At 41.2% G+C, this 19,191-nt stretch overlaps 1 protein-coding gene across 1 annotated transcript in view; it reads right to left on the bottom strand.

Annotated features, from left to right (window-relative positions):
• Nucleotides 1-19,191, bottom strand: part of PLD5 (phospholipase D family member 5) — a 168,648-nt gene that overhangs the window by 48,905 nt on the left and 100,552 nt on the right. The window contains exon 5 of the mRNA XM_054576705.1: nt 5,019-5,146. Coding sequence (XP_054432680.1) covers nt 5,019-5,146 — 128 coding nt within the window. The remainder of the gene's footprint in view (nt 1-5,018; nt 5,147-19,191) is intronic.

Below are 19,191 nucleotides of genomic sequence, written 5' to 3'. Positions count from 1 at the left end.
CTCATTCATCGAGGTAACTGATCAAGGAAGGAAGGGTTTCCTTATCATCAACTCCAAGGCTATAAGTCACTGAGCAATAACCATGCTGCATGCACAGGGCTGGGGTGTCTCAGAATACCCCACTTAATCCCCAACAACCGTAGGAGGTCGGCATTGTTAGTTCAATTGTAGACTGAAGTTCACAGAAATGGAAGAACTTGCCCAAAGTCATATAATTATTAAAGGTAGAAAAAATATTCAATTTCAGTCCTACTGGACTCCAACCACTACCTTATACTGCCAAGCAACAAGCTTAGTAACAGCCAACAAAAACAATGAGGCTTGCCAAACGGTGACTCTACAGTTACTCCGCGTTTTCAGAAATAAAATGCTCAGCTGACTACAAGCCGAAGTCCACCTGGGGACGCTACTTTTGAAGTATTGTATTGAATTTTAAGCATCATATTTTAAGAGGGCGATAACCAAATGGATTATATCTAGGGGAAAAAAAGGTGGCTAAGATAAGAGACCTCAAGACATTTCACATACGGGGTCCTAATGGACATATCAAATTATGCCATTTACAATAAGGGTTGGAGGTACACATGAGGGAAGATTTTGGAAACAAGTGGGAACAACCTACTGACTACATCTCATTGTAGGAACGGCAAACAGAAGAGGGCCAATGGCGCTATTATTTCTTCACTTAATTGCACAAATTGAGACTATTTTACAACAGACAATAAACCAGCTTTTCGAGAATGTCTCCCATGGGGGAGTCTGGGAAAGAGAATTTCCTACATAGGCCCTTTTGAACAATATTACCTACCAAGCTGTTGCTTTAGAAATTGAAGAAAAGAAGCGTAACTTTGTTATTGAAAATGCAGTCTGCTAATATATTTCTTTTGTAAGAAACAGCACCTTCTATTTCTTCATATACTTTAAAATGCATATGTCTTCCTTTGCCATTTATCCCACCTTTACCCTCTCCTATTCCCCCTACCCCTGAAACCTATATAATTATATTAACCAATGGGGAATTTTAAATCCCCATAAATTCAATTTAAAAACCCTTTATTCAACTGAGAAAAAAATTAAAAAAGTAAAATGCATATGCCAACAAAAATAATCTTTCTATGCAACCTAGGTAATCTTCTCAATCAATACTGGGAGAATTAATCCTTTGTTTCCTTCATTCCATGTTGCCTAAGAAATATTCATTGTTCTCTGGTGTACTTGCAGTTGAGTCGCCTTTCGCTGTGGTTCATCTTCATGTTGGTTCTGATATCTGGTTGCCTGTATTAGCAATGTACCCCTTCCCATACATCTTTAGAACGTCAAAAATTCTGATAACAATGTCAGCCTGGTGCTAGCAGATGTGCTGTGAAGATGTGTCTTGCCCACCTGCACGCCCACTGGGTCTTCAAAACTATCCCTCAGTCCTTTGTTCTTTTTAGTGAAAGAAAAAAAAAAGACAAGAAGAAGGAATCAAAGACTCTCTAAACCTCAGCACCCTTTCTCATCGCTAATGTGAAGCAACAGCTCCAACCCCCAGGGAGACTTGAAGGGAATCCAGGCTGGGTGAGGCAGAAGGTGTGCCGCTCTCCTCAACAGCCCTCTGGATGGTTATCATCAGAAATAGCAGATACGATGAAATCAGTAGCTTTAGGGCCAGTCAAGAACCATTACTGTTCAGGTGCTCAAGCTATTAGATAAAAAGCACAGTATCAGCCAATCTCTTTGGTGTTTCTCCAACTGTCTGCTGGATATCGGGACTGTCCCTTCCTCCTGATAGTCCCCAGTTCTGTTGACAAGAAGGCCCTTCTCTCAGTTGGCCCAGCTCCAGAGGCTGGAAATAATGCCCACGGTTTCCAAAGGCACATTCCTCGTAGTCAGTGAGTCAGTCACGATGAGGCAGCTTTACCGTGTTTCTCCTGGGTCACCCCCTTCCAGTTCTCACAGTCACGACCTGTGTTAATCAGGCTTCTCCAAAGAAACAGAATCAACTGTGTATATATATGGTGGGGGGCGGGAGTTATTTGAAGGAATTAGCTCGCATGATTGTGAGCGATGGCACGTCTGAAGTTCATAGAGCAAGCTGGCAGGCTGGGAACTCAGGCAGGGTTTTTATATTGCAGCCTTGAGACCAAATTCCTTCTTTTAGAAACCTCAATCTCGCACTTAAGACCTTCAACTGATTACACGAGGCCCACCACAGGAGGCAGGATAATCTGCTTTCCTCAAGTCTACTACTCTGAATGTTAATCACAGCTAAAAAAAAAATACCTTCATAGCAATTTCTAGCCTGGTGTTTGACTATACAGCTGGGCATCATAGCCTAGCCAAGTTGACACATAAAATTCATCTTCAATTCAAATGAAGACCTGCCACTTCCTTCTTTAGTTACAGCTGTAGGCTGCCTGTCTCCCTGCTCTCCTCACTCCTCAACCTAAGCACTTCCTCTTGACTTGCTCCATTGTTCTCGGGTCCTGGCTCTCACCACAGACGGTCCGTGGTTCCCTGGCGGCCTGAAGGTCTGAATCCACGTTCTATACCAGGCGGCCTCTCACCGTCCTTCCCCAGCTGACACTTGTGCTTCCCAGCCTTACGTCCCAAGGCTCTCCAGCTGGGGCACCCTGGTCGTTCAAGAAATTGCTCATACATCGTCTAATGGACCACGTTCATTCCCAGCTCTGGGTCTTCACTCACTCTTCGAAGCCCTGTCTCAAGTCTCAGCTCAGATCCCATCTCCTCACTGTGGCCCTTCACTGTTCAGTCTGCACAGCCCAGCCCTCCAAACCTGTGCCTCAGTGTTCTCATCTGTAAAAGGGGAGGATGAGCTCAGACCACCATTTGGGGGAATACGTAGGCTTCAAGGAACGTTTGATCCAGGCAACTAACTTATGACAACTAACTTATGGCCAAAATGGTCGAATGAGTGTTGGAGACTCTCAACTCTCTTAGAGAGTCGCAAGGCTCGTTAGCATATGAATAGCTCAAAGGAAACTGACAGTGAAGAAACATATTTAAATTAAACTTTGAGTTTCTCAATCTTAGGGTGCAGAGAGCCCTTTTCTCAGGTGATGACCCACCATATCACTGAAATAGCATTTCATAGAGTACATTTTGGAAAACACTAGGCTGATTGTTCTCTGGGGTAATGTCCAAGATGAAAAGCTTCCGTGAGCCTAGATACCAAGCCGAACCAGGGCTCGTCAGCTTTCTCTTCCTGTCCCGGCTACAGGACAAGGTCTGGGCAGGTGGCTATGCCACTGTGTCATCCCGTCCCGGGGGCTGCACGGCCTCACCACCAACCCAGTGATGGGCAGTCGCTGGAAGCAGCTCTTCCTGCTCCTTTGGAGCTTGTGCACTCCAAGGGCCATGTAGGTCCTTTCAGACTAAAGGTGGGCTAAGATCAAAATACACATGAACAGAGTTTAAATGCCATGTTCCTGCTTGTTCGATTATTTTTAAAAATATTACTTATTTAAAAATCTCCCCTACTCCAGAACTGCCAGACTCTTGTGATCAATGAACCTATTGAACCCCACCTTCAACTCCAGGTTAGTAGTTCATTTAAGAAGATATGTTCAAAAAATTATAAAGGCAACTTTTTCTCAAAACATGATTTTCACCTTTTCTTTCCCAGCTTCTCTTATTTGAGAATTGCGTCCCCAGAGTCCTGCAGCTTGAGGACCTTTGTGCCCTTTTCTTCCTACTTCACACCTTAGCCAGTCTTTTGTCTGCTTGGTTAACGCCATGTTTTCTTTTGTTTGCTTGTTTCCTCCACGGGCTTTTTAGGGGCTCCTGAGATTCACAAATCCAGACCCCTACATGGGAAACCTTGTGGAGGCCTTTTTCCTGCCTGCAGGACTCCCTGTGGCCATGGAATCTAGTAGGTGACCCTGAGCCCCTGGAGGATAGGAAGGGAGCAGCACAAACATACATAGTTCCTAGGGAAATGCAACCCAGAGGTTGAGTTCACAGAACTCCAGTATTGAGCGACGGTGGGCGCCATTTCATATTCTGGCTATGATGTCATCCTGGGTTTGGAATCAGAAAATATAAATGTGTGAAGGGTCTTTTTGATGAATAGTGATAGCTTTTCTTAAAGAAAAGTATGTGAGAGAGGGAATCGATAGCTTAGTATCACAGCAACATTGTGGAAGAAAATGATTTTTCATAAATGTAACTAATTTTAAAAAATTATTAGCAGTGACGTGAAAGCGAGGGGTTTGGAGCTAGATTGCTGCAGTGTGAATTCTAGCTTTGCCATTTCCTGGAAGGTGACCTTGGTTAAGTTGCTTGTTTGTTGCTTAGCTTCTGTCTTTGTAAAATAAAGGAGTGATAGTAGTATTTACAACAAAGGCTTATTATAAAAATGAAATGAGTTTACACTCTTTAATTGCTTAGAAGAAGACCTAATATAGAGCAATCCCTCAATATACTGAAGGTATTAGTAATATTTTTACTCTTTACCATAGATTGAAGGCAATAATCTGGTTTCCCTGGAAAACCTCCCAAAACAATAAGGCTGATGATTTAGGCTGAATTTGACACTTGGAGAACATATTATAATGCTTCGTGTAATTGTGAGCTTCATGCACAACTTTGCTCGCATTAAAATCTGTTCTAATGCAAGGCTCCTGCTGTGCAATATTCTGTCACATCACAGTCAACCAGGAAAAAAATCCCACATCATCAAGCACAGTTGAAAGGGAAGCTAATGTAAGTGACATGATTAAGTGTAATAGCATGATCCCAAATATGGAGAACTATGCGCCAGGGCTGGACAAGGTAGGAGGCGGCACTTGTGCTCAGCGTGGAGAGGAGCGGGAGAAAGGGTGGGTGTTGATGGAAGAGAAGTCTCCAGTCGGTGAGCAGCTGACTTACAGACGCGGGGGAGCTAATGGGATGTTACAGGCTCAGGCAGAAGCGCTTCTTTCCCTCAACCACAGCAGAGGCGACTGAGTGCTGTATGGATGTGGCAGTTTTGATGCTGACAAAAGCCTTGCGTTTATATAACGTGGAAAGATTACCTGTCCCAGAGAGCGCCAGTCCAAACCGGCGCTGCCGATGTAAACGTGCTGTTTGTCCACAATCCAGAAGCAGGACTGCAGCCGGCCCTTGTTGTAGGCGGTCATGTTCATGTAGGTCACCTCGGCTCCTAGGAGTTCAAGGACATCTGTCAAGGCCCTGAGCTGGCAACCAGTCCCCTACCAGCCCCAAACTCCTGATAACAACTCAGGGAAGCCAAATAAGAGGACTCTTGAGGAGTCACTTTGTTCTCAGAAAGAAGAACACAAAGGGGGAAAAAAAAAGAATAAGAAACATTTTCCTACAGATAGGAGGAGGGGGCTCTGCTTAGTAACAAGGGTCAGATCTGACGCAAATCCAGATGGAAATCCAGGCTCTTTCTTCTTCTTTTGGAATGAATTTCATACAATTTTGCAGTCAATAAAACGATAGTCCTATCTGGTGTTACAGCTCTCCTCAACATAAAAATGACCCTCGTATACCTCCTATACATTTCCACATTTTACCCTTTTATTTGTTTTTACTTCGTTTTTCCTCTTCATTATTTAACTTTGATTTGGTCTCGTCCTCCCTTTTCTTGATCTGATAGTTCTTAGTTTAAACAATAATGATTCAAGTCTCACCGTAGAACCTAGAATGGTTCACTAGGTCACTCAGACTACTGTTCAAATTTTTTTAAAAAGACATTTTAAGAGCTGGACGTAACCAACTGTTCAAAGTACGATGTGTCATCATCAATTTTCAAGCCTCAGGGCTATGCGCTTAAAACTTCTCTCTTTTTTTCCCTTTAAAAATCTTTTTAAGTTAAATTTATTGGGGTGGCATTTGTTCATAAGATTATATAGGTTCCAAGTGTATAATCCTACAGTCCGTTGAATGCAAAGCCACTAAAATAAATTTCTGCTAAAGGTCTAGTTCTTTAAAATTAAAGACCTACATGCATAGATTTAGTGAACTAAGTTATTCTGTCTTACACATTCAATATGGATGAAGAGGATGTATCTGGATGGCCCCCTTTACTGTCAGAACCTTCAGGACCAGAGGAAGACGTTGTACGCATCATTCCAGGATACCAGAAAGGAAGAGCGATTTACCCTATAAACTTAACCTGGGACACTTGAAAAAACGTGAGGTAAGCATCTGGTTTCCCGCAACCGGAGGATGGGAGGAGCCTATGGGGTTGGGAGAGGAGCGAGGACGAGCAAGCACCCTGGAAGGTTTTCTCATGGGTAGAGCAAGTTCTTTATTCTAGAGGTGCGGGGGCAGGTGCCTCAGCCTCCAGCCATCCTGGATAGTAGCACCCAAAAAACAGGTACAGGCCTCAGAGGAGAGACAGCTGCATCTCATAGCTGACTCTCAATAGCCTAAGTGGGTAGTTACCATGGCAACGATGGCACTAGTCAAATCTGCACGGAGAGGGTGGCGTGCCCTAGGCACGCAGCTGCAAGTGCTCCTGTGGGCGGGGATGAGGGGGGTGGCGCATTCGTCTTTGGAGACTATATTCATTTCCTGTGGGTCCTGAAGCAAAGCACTGCAAGCTGGCTTGGAATTAGCTTATTCTGCTGGTTCTGGAGGTTAGAGGTTCAAAGTCAAGGTGACAGCAGTGTCACGCTCCCTCTGAAACCTGTAGTGGAGTCTCTCCTGGCCTCTTAGCTCACGGTGGTGGCCCTCGGTCTTTGGCTAGCAGCTGTGTCACTCCAGTCCACCTCTGCTGTCATGTAACATCTTCACCCTGTGTGTTTTCCCCTCTTTTAATGAGGACATGAGTCATATTGGCCTAAGGGCTCACCTCACTGGAGTATGACATCACCTTAATTAACTTTATCTGCAGCAACCCTATTTCCAAATAAGGTCACATACAGCATGTCTTCTGGGGTGACACAGTTCAACCCATGACAGGGATCCCAGCCATTTTAATTGGCCATGCCCTTTAATAGCACTCGACTGGGTAGCACTGAAGAAAGTATCTTTTCTTGTCCCTGAAAGAAAGACAATGAAGGTGATCTTGTCATTTGTCTCAGATTCCACCTTCAACTTGTGCCTACAGTCAGGTCATTCGCCTGCCTTCTGAGTCTGCCTAGAAACATCCTTCATCCTCTGTGACATCAGCTGGCTCTCACCTCGTGGCCTGGGACACTGAGCCTGAGATCTGATCCCCGTGCAGTGGATGGTTTGGGAGTTCTCAGACTCCCCATCTGGTCTCGCTCAGGTCCCGGCAGCCCCAGCCCACGGGCCCACTGGAGGGAACACTGCTCCTACCTGAAAGGCTAATACCTGTTAAAAAACATATAACGTGACAATGAATTGGAAATTCATGTTATGATGTTGGAGAATCAAGCTGCCGGCATATCCTCTAGAGCCTTCCTCTAGGAAGACTTGCCAGCATCAAACTGGCATATCATCTGTCCCTTGTCCCCTTTAATGGAACTAATAACAGCCTCATGCATAGCTTCTTTTTTTTTTTTTTTACCGGAATGCTAAATATTTGCCTTCTAGGCAGATTCCAGGGTGCCTCGTTGTTCCTCGTGCGATGCAGATATGGGTGATAGTACACGGATGCAGCTCAAAGTCACTCCCAATTTCCTACAGTGCAGACCCCAGGGGACCCTCCTTCCATCTGTGCCTAGTATGCTAATGTTAGGGTGTGACTATGTTTGTGCTGCTTCTTATTCATCATCAACTTAAAAATACAAAACTAATAAAAACATAAAAAGAATGCTAGTTAATTCATTCTTTATCATTTTTTTTGAAGGTCCAGAAATGTCTTGTTCTCTGGAGACTAATATGAGAGCAGTGTTTGCAAATGGAATGAATGGTAGAGATTTTGAAGACGAGCATTGGGATGTTCATATGCCCTTACCCAGAAGGAGGATAGCTCAGGGGGAAATGAGCAACTCAGAAGACACTTGGTTGAAGAATTTAATTTTTAATTCCAGTATAGATGAGAAGATTTTCAATTCTACCTATGTTTCGATTTATGTAATCCATGTATTTCCTATACATAATTTATGTAATCAGATGTACCTCCTATGTAAGTAGCAGTTTTCTTTCTCTCAGGAGAGGAACAAAATCTTCACAGGATATTTTTGTTAGCTGATGTTACATATAGTTTAGATGTTCACCATTTCTTCCTGGTCTACACACTCTTCTCAGAGTGCAAGATGTACCCCCATGAGCCAAGGGGGACAGTCTAGGTATAAAGTCAATCTATTTAGTCTCTATTTGGCCACAGCTGATGAACTAAAGGTAGACACCTAACCTAAGCTAAACCATAAGATTTGCTCTTTGAGGGATTTAAATATTGAGTCACAAGATAAGTTAATTAACAGAAGCTGTGCTTAAGAGTCACACATGCATAAACATGACTGTCCAAGTTCATAGGAGAAGGCAAGCCAGAGAGAGAGAAATAGAGAGACAGAGAGAGAGAGAGAACAAGCAACAGAGAGAGCCAGATATATAAGGAGGAGAGAGAGAAGACAACGTCCTCCCAAGAGAGGGAATGGGGCAGTGGGTGGGGTAGGGGCCGTGGCTGTGCATCCCCTTAGACCAGCTCTACTTCGAACTTTGACCTCCTCAAAATCTTTACAATAACTTGCTTGTTATTTAAGCTGCTTCTGGAGGGGTTCTGTTTCTTCACCGTTACTTTTATGGTGCTAATTAGATAATTCTGTACTTTATTTTGTGCACACATAGTTCTAGAAGTCCCAAGACTTTTTATATATTTTCAATATTTGGCTGAAAATATTCAGTTCTAGCCTGAAATCGTGCAATTTTTAGTAAGCTGCACAAACTGCACAATTGAATGTTTCAAAATTTGAAGACTTAAAATAAACATCCTGTCAAAATACTTGTCATAATGACACAAAAGGAAACATTCCAGGACCTTGTGGTTAAAAAGTGAAAAATAAAGTTCCGCATTCCTTGTGGATCATCATAATGAAAATCAAACAAATTCCACCTCCAGGTTTATTTCTAGAAAGTCGCCTGTTGAAAGCATATTATCAGCAGCTTTAATACATTTTATGCCCTAACCTTTATAGAGTCAAGAGAATAAATGTGAATTACAAATAAGCTAGGGAGCACCATCTACAGTCAGACACCTGTGAGGCTTCCATCTTACTAAAAGCCAGAACCTTCACTATCTTATCAAAGCAGTGCTTCCCAATCAGTGGCAGCCCTGTCCCCCTCTTCCCAGAGGACACGGGGTTCTATCTGGAGACATTTTTGGTTGTCACGACTAGTGACAGAAGTGCTATTAGCGTCCAGTGGATAAAGTTCAAGGGTGCTGCTAATATAAAGAACCGCGCCCACAACAAAGACTGAGCCTGTCCAAATGCTGACGGTCCCAAGAGTTTCAAATCCTGCATTCAAGTTACTTGTGAGGTTCTGTTTGATTCCATACCCCCAACCACTTTGCTCTGATGTAACTCTTGTCTTGTTTTGAAATATTTTTACCACATGTGCATGGATCCCTAAGAGCATTATAAAAAAGTTTATTACCAGCTTTTAAACAGAGTATTGATGAGCCTCAAGTGTGTATAAAACGGAAATGCATCCACATCAATAATTATAGATTTCTGGAAAGGCTTTTGGTTCTTTCCTGAAAGCAAAGTTTGCACCAGGAGTCTGTCTCAGCAATCAAGTGCTTCTTCTTCTGAATACATTGATTTGTGTGCACAGAGAAAAAGGTCATAGTTAGCCCGTTCCTGGGAACTTTAATAAAACCAGTACAGTGTAATCAATTTAATTAGCAACATTTTTGGAATCCATTGGCTTGAAGGTGAAAGGGAACACCAAAGGGTAAAAATCACTCGGCGTGACATAGCCCTGCTTTCAAGTCGTTCGGTGACTGGTAGTCAGGACAATTTTAACATAATCAATTACATGTGCCAGCTGTGGGAAAGAAATGACTCTCAGGGCACGTGGCAGTTTCAGTTTTAACATATCTATTCAAACATTGTCAAAGCTGTTGCGAATTTTTTACAGGTTGCGTTGCCTACTCTGTGTTTAGTCTTCAGGTTTAGACTCACAAGCATAGTTTCTAGGAATTATCTCCTCTCTCCCACACATGTTTATTATAATTAGAATATCCTGCTTCTCGGGAAATACTAGGCTTTGATTATTGCCTCGCAGTCTAATAGTTCAGCTGTCTATAGGAAAGGTTGATTTAAGAAACCACTAGGCCCAACAACATGAAGGAAAGAAGCTTAAGAAAAATACTTTTTATATGTGGGAGATATGGCTATGTAAAGCTGAAAATTTGGTTCCATTCCAAGCAAAAGTCATAACAAAGGAAAATTTAGGCAGTTTGACAGGACTTCTTACTAACATGACTTAAACAGAATGCCCAACACTTCAGTTGTTTTGAGAACCAACAGTATCAACATTTATCCTTCGTCTTCAAGAAAGAGAATCACAATGCTGTTGTCCATTCCAAATGAGGCAGTAATTAGTTTTGTTATATCTCAAATTATCACAGAAATCAGGGACAGTTTCTTTTTAATGTTTTACAGCCAACCTTGTCTTCAGCTAAGTCTCCGGAGTTCTCGTGAGTTCACCTGCTGGGCATGCCACTATCTGAGCTGATTTCCATTTTACATCAAAGCCAGAGGATCTTGTTAAAGGTAAAGAAAAAACACTTTCTGTGGTTGGCAGGAGAAAGAGACATCATGTGCAGGGTATCAGTTCATAGCCTGACTTTTATATTCACCCTTCAACGCCTGCCCTGGATCATGAAGGGAGCCCCTTTAAGCCTCTCTCCTGCAGAGCGAGCGACAGGCTGGAGTCACAGGGCAGGAGGCAAGGGCCCATCTGCTGTTTCCAGCTGCGTGTTGCTGCGTGGGTGTGAGGACAGGTGCTTGGCCGCAGCCACGCATCTAGGACACAGGGTCCCTGGGCGACCTTGCCGCCCTGTGTGGCCACGTGATAACTCTCCCATGGCGCCCTCTCTCCGTGGACCCCATGTCCCAGAACTCCTGCCTGTGCCACACACCTGTTGTAGAATCTGTTAAGACAAAGTATTTTATTTTCTAACGACCGCCAGAATTATCTGGGGCAGCTGATCCAGTCTTTGAAGGTCTTTCCCTTACTTATGTGGCTGGGAAAATGGTCGTAACATTTGTGACTACCCTGGTTATCATCAAAATTATGACATAAGACCAAATACAAAGTGTGTATTAGAACCACAATCTCACAACAGGCACCTGAAGCCGCCTGAGACAGCAGCAGGAGCTGATGAAATGGAGGGTCTTTTTCAGTCGGACCATCTGCACGTCTACCCCTTACTACTTTGTCACCTGGAACAAGTCCCTTCACCTCTCAGAGCCACATCTGCAAAATGTTAATGATAATAGAATAGTTTTCTTCAAGTTGTTGAGAGGAACAGAAGAGATAATAACTGGCACCTAATACTCCATAAATATGTATCATCATGATTACTATTAGTGTCATAGATGGGGATCGTTAACAACTGCCAACATCTTTAGCATTTTCCCAGTTGGCTGCCAGGCTTTTATCTTACACTGCACATGGCAAGTGGCCAAAACTCTTATGTCTTTAAAAATGCTTCCACTGCCCTAACTCATAGATCCTGCCACCGGCCAGCACCCATTGGCAGGACAGCCTGGACGAGCCTTGGTTGGAATCCCTGCGCCCTCTCCCTGCACCAAGGCAGCCTCCGGCACCCCCCGGCCTCCTCCCACCCCTCGCTCTACTGCTGGGTTTAATTCCCATCCCTACTGTTCCCCCAAATCTTTCCCCCAAACATCGTTAGTGATTTCTAGTATTTAGCTCCTCAACAGCTGTGCTTGAAAGCCACAGTCTGGGCAGTTAATGACCTGTGGACCATTATAAAGTAAATGTAATGACCTTGGAATTGAATTGGTATTTTTATACATAATTTAGATGGTCTTTTTCTAGTATTGGTAAGGAGGGCTCGTGGGTTATTTTCCCCTCCCCGAGAGAGCATGGCTATTCAGAGGCCGAAGGTAAGCATATAAAGAAGGTCAGGGAGTTTTCGGGCCAAAGGTAGAGAAAATGGAATATCTCTGGCTTAAGGAGAGGAAGAAAGTGTTACCCAGAAAAACTAAAGAATTTCCAAAGTGAAGGTGGAGGACATGGGGCAGAATGGACTAGCTGATGAGACAGAAGGAGAGGTAGAAGAGAATTTTGGAAGAAGAATAAGAAGCATCTATGGCAAAAAAGAACATCCATTTAAAAACTTGTATTTTCTTTCTTCATTCTATCAATAGACATTGACGTTCTTTCTCTCTGGAGCAACCCACTGCCTGTGTGAAGTTCAATGTCAGCCCAATAAAGCACACAACTGGGATCAGAGCTGGGAAGGGGACTTGGGTAGTTACAGGACGTAGAGTCATAGGAAGGTAAATGCCAAGCAGAAGACAAATTCAGGTAAGTATGATTTGCACTGATATATTTTCATAATGAATTTGCAGTTGCTTTTATTAGAAAGGAAAAGAAAAAGGGTTTAAGAGGGCCCTCCTTTAGACCAAGCCAGGAATGAGAGGGTAGCCTCACAAAATGTAAATTTTACCAAGTTTCTGCACAAAGGTTTGGGTTTTCTTCTGGCGCTGCTGGGCAGGCCCACCAATAGGGTTGGTAGCATTTATGGGATGTGGGGAAAGCAGCCCAAAGAGTGTAGAACTCTCAGGTTACGTTTCTGTCCTATTGAAAAATATGACATTTTAAACTCTGCTGATTATCTCTTTAGAGTCCCCCAAGTTATAACATCTTCAAGAGTCCCTGGACTTCTTTTCAATCGGAAAACCTAAAAATGAAAGACCCCTAGCAAAATACCAGAACACTACTTTCTTTTCTTGTACCAACTGTCATTTCCAACTGACAGATGATCTTTTTCAAATCTTAAGAGGAATGCTCATAGGTAACTTCCTAGACTTGACAGCATGGTTACGTGGGTGTGCCGAAATGACAAACGTGGTGATTGACTAAAAGCTGCCGTCGTGTTGACTATGGTGAGTAAACTGTGGAATCAAGCTTTGTGGGAAAAAGAATTCCAAGCAGGGCCTGGCTGTTCCAGGGGGTCGCTTGGCTCTAGGTGTGCTTGGGGGCTGCAGGTGCTGGCTTCCCCAGCTGCTGCCAGTCCCCTAACTCCTTCCTATACCTATTCACACAGGCCAAAAAGTGCATTTATTTCCTATGATTTATCTCTAGGCCCTCTGCAAGCATTAGGAATATTAGGGAGGGTTTGAAGAAGAAATCAGTCGCTGTACAAACATCACACACATCCCCGCATATATCCATTTAACTGTCTATCCTCTCTCTGTCTTTCCATCTAGCTTTCTCTTCTGTCTTTTTCTCTATTCCTTAAATGAGGAAACAAAAGTCCAGAGGGGATACGTTGTCCAAAATCAAGTAAATTCAAATCTGACAGGTAAAATATTGCATCTGTTTGTTGTTTTAGTTGTACTTCTTTAAATGTGAGTAGAGTGGAGAATCTTGTTTTATATTTGCTTTATATTGAAATGTGATCATTATTTTTTCCTGTGAGTTTTCTCTTCATATACTGATCTCATTTTTAAAAATTTAATTGTATTTTTTTTGGTAGTTGAGTAGGGAAAGGTCTTTGTATATTAAGAACACTAGCTTTTCATACATTGCATACTTTTTAAACTCAAGGAAAAGGTGCCTTTTAAACATCAAAAGAATTAATTAATATTTTAAAGCTGTGAATAAAGGCAGCTACGTATTAATTTCTAAAGTTATTGTAAGAACAAATGAATAGGTTTTCATGTTCGAACTACAACATAAATGTTGTACATATCCTTCCTTTATGTTCATTCCACTCATTCTAAGACTGTTTCTGGTATATTTTTCACGTATATTTTCATGTCAGAGTAACATTCTTAATGGTCAGAGACCGCGATAGCTGCCCCTGGTTGTGACATTCTTGTTTTCTACCACTGGGCGCGAACCCTGCCATCTCCTCCCCGGCATCTCATCTGTGTGGGGGGCTCTGTTTTGACCTATAAATCCCACATGGCTGCTTCTTATGCCATTCCCCCTGATAGTCACAAAACGATGTCCGTGGCCTGTGAGTCCACGACACTTAATCATTTCCTGCCCAGGATCCTGTGACCTTGTTCCTGCCATCTATGATTATTCTAATAATAATAGTCATTCATCAAGAGCTGAATATATGTCAGGACCTATGCTAAGGGCTTTACATAAATTACCCTCTAATTCTAACAACCATTCCAACCATTGCATGAGAGCACTCTGTTTTCCATTACTTTCTATGTCCGTTTATGAGGTAGTTCTCAAGGTATTCATCTATTTCATCTAAGTTTTCAAACTGTGGTACATAGTTGTTTGTAACATCCTCTTACAATATCTTTAATGTCTCTAATATCTGTATGATGATTTTCTGCATTCCTGATAATGATTGGTTTTGTTTTCTCCTTTTTTCTCTTGACCACTTTCCTCAGTAATTTTTGAAATTGTTCATCTTTCCAAAAATCACCTTTTGGCTTTGTTGAATTTCTCTATGGTGTGTTTGTTTTTCATTTCATTAAGTGTTGCTCTTATGTTTAATATTTGTCCTTTTTTCTTTCTTAGTGTTCAAAAGAATTTAATACACCATGAAAAACTTTATTCATATTCACATGGTATGAAAATAGCAAAAAAAAAAAAAACAAAAAACCAAAAAACAAAAAAAACCGCCTCCAAATTACTTTTTAAAAAATACAGCAATTGAATTTTATCACAGGCAGAAAAAGAATTTATTCACATGCCATAAAACTTCTGGAATGACAGTCCTCAAATGTGACTTAAGTGGTTCAGTTCCTACAAAGAAATTTTCTTCAAATGGAGGCTTAAGTGACTGCTTTTAGCTTTTCTTCTTTTGTAAAACATGCATTAAAGACTATAATTTTCCTTCTATCCACTCCTTTGGCTGCATTCTACATATTTTGATATATTGTCATGGCAGAATTTTTAAAAGTTACTTATCTCAATTGTAATTTTTTTGTTGACCCATCATTTCTTGGAATAAGTAATAAAATGCTTCTTTCCCTGCCATTTGGAGATTAGTTTCTAGTCATTTTTTTGTTATTTATTTCTAACTTAATTTCACTGTGGCCAGAGAATACAGTCCATATGACTCAAATGCTCTAAAGCGTGTTAAAAGATTTACTCTGTGACCCAGAATATAGTCTATTTAGACAAAAATTCCATTCCTCTTGGAAAGAGTGTATATTCTGCATTTGTAAGTTGTAGCACTCTACGTACGTTACTTAGTTCAAGTTTGTTAACTGTTCAAATCCACTTGCCTGTATTGATTTTTTGTATGGTTGTATAATTAGTTACTAAGGGGTTATGGCAAAATCTTTATGATTATAAACTTGTCTCCTTTTCCTTGTGCTGGTTTTCAGTTTTTACAGTTTGGGAATGTTTTCAGGTCTATATAAAAATGAATATAGTTACATCTTCCCATTGTATTGACTTCTTAGTCATTATGAAATTACCATCTTTATCTGTGATATTTCTTCTTGTATAAAACATCTATTTTGAAATTAGTAGAGTTTTATTAATTTTCTTTTGATTAACATTACATGTAAGATATTTTTCATTCCTTGTGCTGTCATATTTTCTGTGTCCTAATATATAAAGTGGGTATCTTGTAAGCAGCATATAAATATATATACATATATATATATATATTTAGTCCTTCTGACTAAAAAATTTACCTTAGTTTTTAAAAGTCTTCTGCAAATAAATTCTTTGAATTTCTGATTGTATAAAAATATCTGTATTTTGCCTTCGGTTTTGAAGGTCATGATTGCTGGGTATAGAATTTACAGTTGGCAATTATTTACTGATCTCAGAAGCTAAGCAGGGTCGGGCCCGGCCAGCACTTGGATGGGAGCAGTTATTTACTTTCAGCACTTTACAGATGTCACTACATTGTCTTCTGGTTTCCATAAGTTTTGTTGAAAAGGCACTTGCCAATTTCATTATTTTTCCTTCAGACGTCACATGTCCTTTTTCTCCCAGTGCTTTGAAAAGCTCTTTCTCTTGGTTTCCATCAGTTTTTCTAAAACATGGCGAGGCATGTTTATCTTTGTATTTATCTTTCTTGGTATTTGTAGAACACCTTGATGCCTTTTGTTAGTTTTGAAAAGTAATGGACAGTATCTTTTCAAATATTGCTTCATCCTCTTCTCTCTTTCCGGTAGTCCTTGAGTGCCAATGATCCTTGTGTTAGACTCCTTAACCATGTTCCATATTTTTCTTTTGCTCTTTCTGTATTTTTCATCTTTTTTTCCTCTGTGAAACACCTCTATGGATATGTTCTACTGACCAAAAATTCACTACTCCGTTCTTCTGTTGTGTCTAATCTTCAGTAAAGTTCACTGTGAAATTTTAAATTGTGGCTTTCGTATTTCTCAGTCCTGGGTTTTCCATTTGATTTTTTAGAACTCTAGTTCTCTGGCAAAATTCTCCATTCTGTTATCTGTTTCCCTAAACACACTAATGATAGTGATGTCAAAGTCCCTCTCCAATATCTGGATCTCTGTAGATTTGCTTCTTATCTCTCTTCTTTTCTCTTGGCTCTCAGTTATCTATTGCTGTGCATCGGCATGTTAATTTCTGATTGAATGATAGATTTCATATAAAAAAATTCCAATTCTTGTCTCTTCAGTCCAGCGATACTCAAGCAAAGTCCAGGCTTCTGCTCTCTGCTTGACCTCTATTCCCTGTGAGGTTATTGACAGATTCTTCAAAAGAAAATTTGGTAGTGAATAAAGGGCTCATCCTAACGAATTCTCCTTCTCTCAGATCTTGGCCCCACAAAGCCCTGATGGCTAATTCCTCTTGCTACATTCAAATAGCTTTCTTTTGTGTGACTGTATTTTCTCTGCAGGAGGATTAGTCTCAAACAAGCTCTTCTATTAAAGGCTTTCTCAGTGATTCTAGGGCCATTAATTAATTTGCAATCCCCTTATTGGGAAGCTGTTTTATCTCTTACACTTCCAGTACCTCAGGGCTAGAAAGTAAAGTAAGAGTTCTCTCTAATCTCTTTGGTTACTTCCAAACTCTGTTTCCTACATCTTTCAAAATCCCAAGCTACATTAAAATTCTTGCCATGTGGCTGTATTCCCCATTACTAGTGCTTGTTGCTACCCTTTCTCGACCTTCTGCGTCTCTATCTTTCAACACTCTAGTTAATTGCCTTCTCCTCTGCTCACCACCATCCTGTATGGTTGTTAATTGATACAGCCAACCACATGGATAACTCAACACTCTCACCCCTTAGCTACTTTGTCTTTACACTCCACTGACCTTTTTCTCCTTTTCTATTTAGTAACCCATTCCCATAGTATCCTAGATTTTGTTATTACCAGAAAATGTACATTTGAAGTGTTGGCTTTAAGGCTCAGAGTTTCTGACTTCTGCTTTCTCTCCTTCGGGCTCACTCCCCCTGGGGTTCCATTGGGACATTACTGAGGCTTGCAAATCGCTGGCCTTACACTTCTTCAATGTCCATCACACAACTCCTGTGGTTCCTTCCTTCTTGATCAAATTGACATTTCATGGTCATCGCTCCGTAACAGTTTCCTAGTAAAAATCTTCAACTCAGGTGAATTCAACTTTTTGCCTTCCCTATACCTTCACCAAAGGTCGCTGGAGAAAACCTCACAATCATGATGCTCCATTTCAATTTAAAGTTATGACCACGCGCCTTTAATGGACAATCAACATTGTGAGACAACCCCTTCTGTTTCCTGGCTAAGTTGGATTTCTATCTCCCACTGTTGCTACCTCGCCATTGTTTCGTTTCTCTTCATAGCAAAATGTTTGCAATGAGTTATCCATACTTATCTCTAATTCTTCACCTAACCAATCATTTTTTTTTAGTTCCTGTCTATCTGGCTGAGGACACCCTTGTTAAGTTCATCAAAGAACACTATGCTGACAAATCCAATGGCTCCTCTTCTATTCTTAGCTAACTTTACTTCTTAGGAAAGAAAGACAAACCTTTCTCTCCCAGCTTCTCCATTTCTGTAAAGCCTCTAAGTGTCAGAAAGACCCTGGGCGTGGTCCTCAGGCCCTTTCTATGGCTGCAGTCCCTCCTGTGAGAATCTCATTCAGCTCCATGGCTATAAATACCTCTCTACACTGACAATTCCCCAAATCATATCTGAGGGCTTGACTCTTCTTTGAGCTTGAGACTCATAGGAACGGGCCTAAATTAGTCTCTCTACTTGCATCATTAATGAGCACAAAACAGAGTTTACTATGCTCAAAATAGAGCTCTTTATCTTCCCCAAATGCCGACTTATTTATCCTATTATCTTTCTTGTCTCAGTACATGATAGCATCTTCCAATCTGCTGCTCAGACTAAAACCCAGGGGGCAATTCTTGATTTCTTTCTTTTTCTGAACCCCATCCCCATAGCCAATACAGTGTCTATGTCCACCAGATCTATCTCTAAGATATATTTATTTTTCTACCTTCACTAGCCCAAACAACCTTCACCTCTTGCCTGGAGGTAACTCAATAGCCCATTAACTGGTTTCCCTGCCTGCCTCAATTCCCCTCCAATCCATTCTCCACACAATAACCAAAGAGATCTTTTGAAAATCCAAATCAGATCAAGTTATTTGCATCAGTGCCTCATCAGTGGTATATGGTAAGGACACAGTAAGTATTTGTTAAAAGACAGAATGAACTAATAGATGACTGACCATGATAGATGGAGATTTGCTCAAGGTTCAGAGCTAGAACGGAAACCTGAGTCTCTTATTTCATCAAGATATGCACCTTCACCTGGGAATAGGAGAGGTGCCGGCCCTTACTTTTCAACATGTGTTGCTGAGAACAAAGAACCATGCTTTGCCAAATTTCAAAATAGATCTTTCAAAATAGCTACATTTTGGGCACAGTGGTAGCACTGTCATATTTCTTAGAATTTTGTTCATTTCATTTGATTTTGGAGGCAAAGGAGCTAAGCTGGAGAGGGTGAATGTTTTTGTAATTTTCTAAGTTCTCTGCTAAATGTATAATTTACAAAGATCCAATAATATTGACCAGAATCATAGGCATGGGCATTCTGCCAGAATTAGCATAACAGACATCTTTTATTTCCCACTAACTGTGGTACCTTAGGCACATGATTTTACCTTTCTACGTCT

Source organism: Pteronotus mesoamericanus, unplaced genomic scaffold (genome assembly GCF_021234165.1).
Source record: "Pteronotus mesoamericanus isolate MK-2021 breed Mesoamerican mustached bat unplaced genomic scaffold, CSHL_Meso_final contig_347, whole genome shotgun sequence".
In the NCBI taxonomy this organism is placed as follows: domain Eukaryota; kingdom Metazoa; phylum Chordata; class Mammalia; order Chiroptera; family Mormoopidae; genus Pteronotus; species Pteronotus mesoamericanus.
The sequence above is the reverse complement of the archived record's forward strand: the minus strand, read 5'-3'. Positions and strand labels throughout refer to the sequence as shown.